We start from the raw sequence: 10,583 nt of genomic DNA, 5'->3' as shown, positions 1-10,583 counted from the left end.
TACTTCCAAATTCACTCTCAGTTACTTATAAATCCACTTAAATAAACAACAAAAATTTATCTTTAAATTCTTTCAAATTCATTCAATCACTCTTTCTTAAATCCATTGAAATGAACAAAGTATTAAGAATATCTACACAACTCTGAGTATAAAAGAGTTAAATGAGAAGTTTAACATTAAAACATCCAAGTGTTAATAGACAATTATGAATAATCAGAGGTTCTTAATGATATTAAGTAGTATTGTGCGTGAATAATATATTCTGACTTATCATTTTATAAATCATTTTCAGAAGTTTCAAAAAACCTGTTGTAGAAAATTTTTGAAAAAAATAATCTAAAAATTACCTTTACAAATATAAGATGTCAGTTTAAAAATTAGGGGGTGCAGGAAGAAAAGTCCAATAATTATAATCTGAATTTCATCACCTTGGGAATAGTTTTGAAGAGTGTATGGGTTTTTGACAACATTTATATTGGACTCAATTTTATGCACATATAATTATATTACATAACTTTTCTATAGAATATTAATAAAAATACCGAACTTCTTTCTAAATCAAAATTAAATCTACACAAGTTACATTTTTTTAAAAGTTATATAAATATACTATTACAGATTAGTTTATTCATAAAATAGTTTGTATATGAGATAAATTAATTTATTTTTTCTTTTAGAAGTCTTTGGAGAATCAAATTGATATTTCTTTTTTTTATTTTGAACTAATATTTTAAAATATGAATATCATGTTTCAAATTATCCTTTTGAAAATTAAAATAAAAAGAAAACATTCATTCCACTATGTAATTTCGATAAAAATGCTTTTGAAATTACCTTTCGCACTACCTTTTACTTATAAACACACCACTTTTTGTTTTTCAAAATCATATATCCTTAACGAATGCCCAATATTGGAATTTAATATATTTTATATTCTCGAATTTCAATTCCAAATGTCACATAAACTATTTCTAGAATGTGGGAGCTTAAGATATTTTGGTGAGCATGAACCCTGTTCATCTATTCAATAACGAGTTTAAGTGAAAAGTCTCACTAGGTTTAACAAAAATATTGACACAATTTTATAGTCTAAAATTATTTCTCTATATTTGATTTGAAATTGTGCTAACATGTCTTAAAATAATAAAAAAAAAAGTCCTATCATATTCACACAGCTCTAAGTTAAATTTCTAAAAGTTATTTTAGATCAACAGAACTTATTCTTTGTAAAATTGTGCGAGCATAATAACTTATTGATTTTTTTTTTTAAATTTACACCATTTTCCTAATTTCAAAAACAAATTGCCCTACCTTTAATTAAAAAAAAAAATTTAAAAATGAATTTTAAATTTAACTCAATTCTATAAAACCAATTTATAAAATAAGATTTGCATCCAATTATATACTACGAATTGACTTTATCTTTAGTCGATCTGGAACATTCAATATAAAAAGAAGAAAAATAATGTGTAATGAGGTTAAGATGATGATAAAATGAATGTGAAGGAAGACATGGTGCTGTCTCCCATCTTAAGATAGTTTTAATGAAACCTTGGTGCCCACCAGAAGTGGGAAGAAGTTTGTGTTCACACCTCTTTATGTATATATATATGCAACATATACATGAAATGTTAGGCACTCATCCAACACATATAATGACATTTCTTAAGTCACAACCGCAGTAACAAATGGCACATTGTCTGATGTGAAATCACAGCTAACCATTTTCTTCTCTATTTCAAGTATTCCTTCTAAGGGAATCACCTTCTCAACCTCCAAACACTCCTTCTCTCTCGTTACCTTTCTCTGCAATCCTATATCAAATCTTTTCACATTGCAAAAACCACTTCAACCCTTCAAGCTTCCCTTTTATACTTAACTTTCTTTTTTATCCATCTCGCTTGCTCTCTATCACTCATGTTACTCACCATATCAAGTTCAGCTAAACAATTCCTGCATCATAGCATATCTATGGCTAGATGATCATCATGTTGTTGTTGTTGTTAATGTCAAACATGAGAAGGCTTGCTAAATGATTCAAGGGGAGTTCATATTCAAAACTGCACAATATCTCTCAAATTCAGGAAAACAGGTACTTTGATCTGTTTTCATGATTCATAGTAGCTAGTCCTCTCAAGTATAAGCGTCTCTGTGTCTTTATTGTCTATGCTGCAATTCTCACCTTTCTTTATCAAACACTGAAAACTGCAGGCTCAAATATAAATATATATATATATATATATATGTGTGTATTCTATTTTTAGTAAGGAAAACATTTTTTTGAAGTTATGAAAAAACCAGAGTACAAGGCATGAAAAAACATTTGTACATAGCACGCAGAATATATTCACATGAAGTAGCAAGTCATACAGCATAAATTTTTTTTCTGCCCACAATAATATATATATATATATATATATATATATATATATTGTTCCGGTATAAGGCCGAGTTCCAAACCTACACAATTTCTTCTCGATCAATCTGCTATCCAACTCCACCCACGTGCTCCCGTATTCCGAATGTCTGGAGGGTACATGTAAAAGGTACTCCGATGCTTAAGTTAGTTTTGTTGTCCGATCGAGTATTTTAATTCTGAATTAAATGCGTAATAAATGAACCTGCCTACCTGGGACCTTTGACCTGTATTTATAGTGGTGGACATGGGCCTGGTATTAAGGTTACCTTAATCAAGGCCCAATTATGGCCCAATCACCTAAAACACGTGATTATACAAATCATTCTGAACTTACCTTAATCCTGAGATTGGTCGTTTGTGACCGTCCGGCCTCGCTGCCTACCGACCGCCTTACCCCCTAATTGTACCTTACAAGCGGATCCTGTAACCGACCGTCCGGCTATAGTTCCACCGGACAATGGTTCCTAGTTTTGTCAGTAATGGCGGAAAGTGGAATGATGTGAAAGTTGAGTTGTGGTATTAAATGCTGGATCTGTTTCAGGTTGAAACCGAGCCATGTTGTTCTTTTATTACTGCCGACTCTCCCTCGCCGGATAGCGATGCCCGCTCGGTCCCTGCGCTTGTTGTTCTCACGCCTGAGTCTCTAATGCACTGCCCGTCCGGTGGTCCCTGGTACCCGCGACGGTGGTCCCTAGTATATATATATATATATATATATATATATATATATATATATATATATATATATATATATATATATATATATATTGATTTAGCAACACAAGTGAACATTTTTGTTTTTTGGGAGAACTATTTTCACATTCACAGATAAAAAGGGTAAAAGCTATATATATCTGAACAAAGAAATTCATATGATCAATTTAAATCTTTTGTCAAAAACGTATTGCATATTTGTTACATTATTTTGCAAAATAACGATGAAATAGTAGATTTTTACTGTCATAATGGCGTCATAATAGGTATTTATCAAATTAAAATTATAATTGAGAGAAACGCTAGATCATAATTTTTAACCTCTGACAGTTTTTCGAAAATAATTTAAAAATTGTAAACTAAAAAATGGTTCTTTTTGTTAACTAATAACTAGTAAAAATAACTTATTTTTAAATAATAAAAATAGTTTTATAATAACAGGCAATATATATGGCGCATCATAGACACGAGTACCAACAATATTTATAAGTGTGAATATTTCTATGATCATAACTTTTATTATTATTATTATTGTTATCATTATTATTATTACCAACATAAATTCCTGATTAAAATACAGATATTAGTAGCAATAACTATATGAGTTTTGTCTTATTATTTTTTTCATTCCTACAATTCCATAGAAGCTAACTTCGTGATATATGAGAATGAGACCATTGAAGAGGACTATTTGTATAAAATTTGTTGCTTTATTTTAAAAAGATAGTGACTTTTAGATTTTATTAGATATTGATTTATTGCAAAGGAATTTTCATTTAAGATATGCTTACCATTATTGTGTTTTGTACTTGTTCACATGTCTCATAAGTCTGCTTTGAACCAAGGTAGCATGTAATGGCCCTGAAAAATATATGTACAGACTGCAGCTCCTACCAACACCATTCTCTCTCTCATCACTTCAATGATGTAATGCTGATGACATAGTTCGTTTAGGTTTCAATTATTACATTTCTCACAAATCAAATGTTTGATGAGAACATTTTAATGATCAGAAGAACATAGGTTTTGACAAATTTTATATCAACAGTTCCCATCTGCTAAAATATTGAACAAATCAAATTCACTTCATATATATATCATGTCAAGGATAAATGAAGAATCTGATATGTAATGAAAGATAGATGAACACTTCAAGCCAAAGTCTATAAAGGTCTAAAACACATCTAGGTTTGTCCATATATTCGTGATGAATCTTTCATGTAGAAAGTGAAAAGGAACTTACTGCATATATTTTATTGCTTTTAGGGCATCAAGTAAAGAATTGATGGCTAAAGCTAATGATACTCACCCACACTTTTTGTCTTTTAGTTTAGTAGTTTATGGTATTGTTGGGTTTGAGACATGAGAGTTCTGAACCAATATACTATATGCCTTAGATTTTTCTGTTTGATGCATTCATTGCCTACTTATATTGGTGCTGAGAGAAATAAAATAATGCAGAGGACCTTTTACTTTCATTATCTTTTAATTCCTTTGTAATGATAATTTTTTTCTGAATCTGTGGTCCCTAATGCAAAGACTTTGTAATTATCCGTGGAAGACAAGGTAGAGAGTGTGACCTCAATGAGTTTGATTTTGACATTTAAGGCAGAGGAATCCATATCCTTAAAACATTGTTTCCATGCTTGCAAGAGACATTTTGTTCCCTTCAGCCAAAATCAAAGCATTGTTTACCCACATGGTTAGAGAAAAAAAAGGTGGTTTAGTTTAGTGCTTAAGTTGTTAAGTCAATTGAAAACGCATTATTGATCGATGAACCAATGAGACTGCTAAAACTTGTAATTCAAGCTACAATGAAAGAGAATATGCCACCAAACTTGTACTTGAAATCAAGTATACTCTCTTTTAAGTTCTACCCACTTCAGAAAACTCAACAACCAAAATGTACTTAGAATACAGTTTTATGTTGGCCTTACAAAAATAAATAACACCCAACAACTAGTAATTTCGACTTTGAAGACACGATTCTCTCTATATAATGTGTTTTATTGGAATATGATTTAGTGTCCAACAGTACTATTGTACTTTACTAAATAATGACTGAGTTTCATGTCTTCAACTTCTTTGGCACATTGAATTAAGGATGTTGACACTGTCTCTTATAGTACACGACAAAGTCTTCTATGGAATCATTCCATGACATTAACTCTCTTTTGGGACCCAAGAGGGTTTTTTATTATGATAATAACGGTTTAGTCCTTTTATGGAAAAATCGTCATCGACACATGCATGTGATTGTCTGTATGTATAATTAGGAATACATGTTTTAGTTTTACAATGTGAACACACATTAAATTTGTTTAGCAATGAAAAAAGTATTTGCATTCAATTTTAAAACAAATGGGTTTACACCGTATAAGATAATCTATTAATAATCTGATTTGATAGTATTTATATTCTGATATTGGAGCATTGTTGCAGATATAGGTTAGTGCCTATTGAGGAAAACTAGTCCTAGGCATTCAAGCAGCATATATTCCATCTAAAGTGGAAGAACTAGGACTTGATTTTGCCTAGCAAAAGACAAAGAATCAATGGAATTTTTGTCCCTTTTTCTACTAGAATCTAACTGTACCTTAAGAGTCATAGTGTCCTCACCCTTTGGATGAGGGTCACTTTCTTTTTTGGTGGCCAAGTTAAGCACCAAGTTTTTGAGCTTTTCCATTCCATGTCAAACAAGTGTTTGTGCGACTCTACTCACTTCATTGCAATGTGCACTTTAATTGAGAATAAGAAAGAATAAAAAAATCACCAAAGCTATTTACTACACACAGATTGTTTTGAGTTACTGAGGTTCAAAGAATTGTTGTCACTGTTCGTCATCAATGGCCACCTCATACTATCACTGATTGTGTTGTGTCTCATCTTCCACACAGAAAGGTGTTGCATAAATCCTCTGTCTTTTCTAGGTGGCAAGTTCCTGCTTCAACCACCATTTGTATTATTGACATTCACAAAAACACCACCATTCCACTGACACAGAGAACTGTATGTATGTATGTATGTTTTTTATTTATTTCCGTTTTGTTCTTTTTATTGTGTCATTCTTTGAGTTATCTCTCTCTTTTTGAGGCACATTTTCAGAACAAGAGCCATGAAACAAGGGTCACCAGCATCACCACCACCACCACCATCACCACCACAACCACCTCCACCAACAAAAAATGTGATCAGGCTTCAGAGCAGTTTAACGCCATCAAGGTTAAGACTTCCTTCCAAGTACAGAGAGCCTCCAAGGACTCCACCAGAGGTTGTCAATGGGGTGGTGTCAACTCCAACTAGGAGAGCCCAGTCTGTCACTCCAGAGCTGAAGCACACTTCCAGGATCAAAAGGGGTCTAGTGCTGAACAAGGCCAAACCCAATGAAGAGGTTGTGGGTACCCACAGGGGTAGGGAAGCTGAAGAGGCTAAGGCCGTGTCTCGCTTCGTACGGCCTCATGTTATGGAACAGTTTGCTAGGCCAAGGAGTGCGGTTGTGGAATTTACTATGAAGAGGGATAAGGAGGACCCTGATGGAAAGAGTAAGAAGGAACTGATGGAGAAGCTTGAGGTGAGTGAGAGTTTGATCAAGAATCTGCAGTCTGAAGTTCTGGCTTTGAAGGCTGAGTTGGAAAAAGTTAAGGGCTTGAATGTGGAGCTGGAATCTCACAACAGAAAACTCACTAAGGATGTTGCTGCTGCTGAGTCGAAGGTGATGATGTCTTTGGGTGGAAGTGAAAAGGTGAGAGTTTGTTATTTGTTATCATAAGCTTCAATTGTTTTTTCAGTTCTACTGTTCATATTTTCTGTACGGTTAGCCCATTTTCAGCTACAGTTTGAGTGAATTTTTTAATGTTATTTTCTATAACGATGTAAAAACGAGGCCACATATCTGCTTTGGGGATAACAGTTATGTTTGAGCTGTTTCTGCTTTGAAAGTGAGTCTGGTTTTTATTTTAGATGAAGGAGCCAATTGCAGAACATCAGAGCCCCAAATTTAAACATATTCAGAAACTCATTGCTGACAAATTAGAAAGGTCCATAGTGAAAAAGGAAGCCATTACTGATGGCTGCTTTGTTAAAGCCTCACCTCCAGCACCAACAGCAATTCCTACGATTCCTGAAGCTACAACTATAAGGGTAGGAAGAAAGCCTGCACTAAAAGCATGTCTGCCACCGCCTCCACCACCCCCACCACCGATGCCACCATCAATCCCTTCTAGGCCTGCAGCAAAAGTAAATAACAACCAAAGGGCCCCTGCATTTGTAAAATTACTTCACTCATTGAAGAGTCAAGAAGAAATGAAGAACACAACAGGATCGGTCAAACAGCCGAAACCAGTTGCTGTGAATGTACATAGCAGCATTGTTGGAGAAATTCAAAACCGTTCTGCTCATCTATTAGCAGTAAGCACTGTGTTTTCAAATTGAACTGGTGGCTATATATTTGCTGTCATTTTGAAATTAAATATGCAGCACTAGTGACTGATCATGCTTTCCAGATAAGGGCAGACATTGAAACAAAAGGAAATTTTATCAATGACCTTATAAAAAAGGTGGTAGAAGCGGCCTACACCGACATTGAAGATGTCTTAAATTTTGTTAATTGGCTTGATGGTGAACTCTCATCATTGGTGAGTGTGTAGAAAAGTTATTAATCTATTCTGTTTTCCATAGAATAGATTGCTGTTGGTTTCTTATTGCTACATATTCTGTTTTCTACAGGCTGATGAGCGTGCAGTCTTGAAGCATTTTAATTGGCCTGAGAGAAAAGCTGATGCGATGCGTGAAGCCGCAGTTGAGTATCGCGAACTTAAATTGTTAGAACAAGAGATTTCCTCCTTCAAGGATGACCCTGAAATTCCATGTGGAGCTTCCTTGAGAAAGATGGCCACCCTATTAGATAAGTAAGAAAGTAAATCCATATAATATATTTACGTCGAATTATTATATATATCATGACCGATATAGAAATGGATCGGATAATCCCTTTCTTTATACAAGAAAAAACATTTCTAGTTTGCATGGTCTTACTAATTTTTAAGAGTTTAATGGTTATGCAGAGCACAGATAATGTCAACAGTTTTACACTGTGAGCCAATAAAATATCCTTGGTGATACAACTTTTGACGTATCATATATGATAATTTGTACTTAGATGATAGTGTAAAATTTAAACTATGAGTGCATAGTCTATTTCCTCAATTTTAAATTTGCCAGGTTTATAGTTTGAAGGATACTTACAGTCCTCTCCTATCATTCTGATAGGTCTGAGTGCAGCATACAGAAACTAATCAAGCTGAGAAATTCTGTAATGCGTTCATATCAAGATTACAAAATTCCAACCGCTTGGATGCTTGACTCGGGAATCACGGAAAAGGTATCACTTTTATGTTTTCTTTGTGAATGTGATGATAGCAATAATGCCACTCAGTAAACCTTGTCTTTCTATTAAGAATTAGAAGTTATGGTTTAATGACATTGGCAATGCTTGAAATCAGTCTGCATGAATAGATATAATACTTAACCATGAACTGAGTTGTGTGAGCCATGTGTTGCTTGGTTTACTTTCAGTGTTTCTTTAACTCAATGAAAATGAATTGAAACAACACAGCTAACTGGATGAAGAACAGCTTCAGTTTAGGATTTATTAATCCAAGTCTCTTGTAATTAGTCGGTTTCTGAATACCACTTACATACGAAATTTATCTTTTGACAGTTGATATTACAAATTTTCATTGTAAAACTTGATTAGAATAATAATAATTATTCCATATCTGCAGATTAAGCAGGCTTCTATGATTCTGGTCAAAATGTACATGAAAAGAGTGACAATGGAGCTTGGATCTGCTAGGAATTCTGACAGACAGTCTAGTCAAGAATCCCTTCTGCTTCAGGGCGTCCATTTTGCATATAGAGCTCATCAGGTATTTACTAGTCATCAATATTAACTTCCCAACTAATGTCAGTTATTTGCAAATCGCTAGAAATGTCATTAGACCGTATGATCATAAACTGAACAAATACCATGTGCTGGTTTGAATGACGAGTACTACTAAGTTTCTGTTTCTTGTACTGCAAACTTAATGATTGTGGAAGTTTTGAAAATGTAGCAGAATTCTGTAATTCTTTCACGCCTTTGAATTTACTAAAACTTTTACAGTAAATAGTTGTCACTGATTGTAACTTGTATGCAATTAATAAATGCAGTAGATCGTAAGATAAAACTAGATAAACCCTAAACCCATTATGTACCAATTTGTTGTTAATAAGTTCATACAAGAGATCGGAACACCATTTTTAACTAAAACCTTAAGGCAATATGTTTATGATTCCTTCTACTTGTTATATTAGTCCTCTTACTCATTTTTACTCTACGTGAAACTTCTAATCCACCTTGAATTTCTAACAAAAAATGCAAGTATACTATAGCTGCGTAGCATATCAACCCAATAAGGTGATGTAATTAGCTTAAACAATTAAGTGGGTCATTCTAACCCATTCTATTTTCCATATGAAATGACCACCAACCCTTACAAAAAGCAAAAAACTCATTTGCAGTCACAACATGAAATATTACAATTTTCATCATTTATGAGACTGATTCACATATTTTGGTATGTCTTTGTAGTTTGCTGGAGGTTTGGATGCAGAAACTCTGTGTGCTTTTGAAGAGATAAGGCAACATGTGCCAGGACACTTAGCAGGGTCTCGAGAACTTTTGGCTGGGATAGCATCATCGTGAGAGGCCATTGATATTTTATGCTTTCTTTTCCTTGTCACGAATGTTCAACACTATTGACGATCATTCAGAAGAAATAAGAAGAAACATGCAGAGATTTTGAAGAAAAAACTTTCCATAGGGTGGTTGAGGAAGTTTAGTAGCTAAGTCTGGTATAGTTCAATTGTTACAAACTAGCTGCTCTCCCTCGTCTTGTTTTATGGATAAAATCTTCAGTCATTGAGCTTAAACAGTTTTTGAGAAAAAGAAAAGGATAATGCTAGCTATATGCACTTACAATGTAAAGTACTTTTCATGATCATCCAGACACAGATTTACCATGTATGATAAGTTTGTTAACTTTGATAATAACCAGCAAAACTGATCTTAATCAATTGATGATATAAGTATTTTATATTGAGTACATATATACATTAAAAATAGTTTCCTCACCCAAAGATAGCTCCCTTCTACTCTCTAATTACGTGACAAGAACAAGAAGTTTGCATGTGTAGGTGCTTATATTTACCTGAGGTGCTGTAATAACATAATTTCACTGCCATGTTGAGTTCAGAAGTACAATTCGTGCTATTCCTTTTCTAACATGCATGCAAGTGCTTATTTTTGAAATATAATTATTTTATTAAATGCCTTTTTAAGAAATTGACAAAAAGTAAATACATTTTTCAAAACAACACTTTAGTTTCCAACACATGTTATCTATTATGA

At 33.4% G+C, this 10,583-nt stretch overlaps 1 protein-coding gene across 6 annotated transcripts; it reads left to right on the top strand.

The window, feature by feature from the left end:
* The first annotated feature begins 1,660 nt into the window (after nt 1–1,660).
* On the top strand, nt 1,661–10,262 carry LOC106778336 (protein CHUP1, chloroplastic). Of its 6 annotated transcripts, none has more exons than XM_014666285.2 (9): nt 1,661–2,092; nt 6,031–6,150; nt 6,239–6,875; nt 7,094–7,540; nt 7,636–7,767; nt 7,859–8,040; nt 8,402–8,513; nt 8,917–9,060; nt 9,765–9,884. In XM_014666285.2, exons 3-9 carry the CDS (start codon nt 6,249–6,251, stop codon nt 9,876–9,878), a joined length of 1,758 nt encoding a protein of 585 aa, XP_014521771.1. In that variant the 5' UTR covers nt 1,661–2,092; nt 6,031–6,150; nt 6,239–6,248; the 3' UTR covers nt 9,879–9,884. The 6 variants fall into 6 exon arrangements, with proteins under 6 accessions (XP_014521771.1, XP_014521772.1, XP_022631887.1 ...); XM_014666286.2 differs by having other exon boundaries at nt 5,929–6,150; XM_022776166.1 differs by lacking the exon at nt 6,031–6,150.
* The last annotated feature ends 321 nt before the right edge of the window (nt 10,263–10,583 follow it).

This window comes from Vigna radiata, unplaced genomic scaffold (assembly GCF_000741045.1).
Source record: "Vigna radiata var. radiata cultivar VC1973A unplaced genomic scaffold, Vradiata_ver6 scaffold_401, whole genome shotgun sequence".
Classification (NCBI taxonomy): domain Eukaryota; kingdom Viridiplantae; phylum Streptophyta; class Magnoliopsida; order Fabales; family Fabaceae; genus Vigna; species Vigna radiata.
Note: the sequence above shows the minus strand (reverse complement) of the source record. Positions and strands in the feature narration are given on the sequence as shown.

Excerpts from the sequence above, each read along its gene's own strand:
- LOC106778336 (XM_022776167.1), top strand. The coding sequence starts at position 6,249 with ATGAAACAAGGGTCACCAGCATCACCACCACCACCACCATCACCACCA. Across the intron at positions 6,876-7,093 it reads CTTTGGGTGGAAGTGAAAAG|ATGAAGGAGCCAATTGCAGA; the intron begins GTGAGAGTTTGT and ends TTTTTATTTTAG. Across the intron at positions 8,514-8,916 it reads ACTCGGGAATCACGGAAAAG|ATTAAGCAGGCTTCTATGAT; the intron begins GTATCACTTTTA and ends CCATATCTGCAG.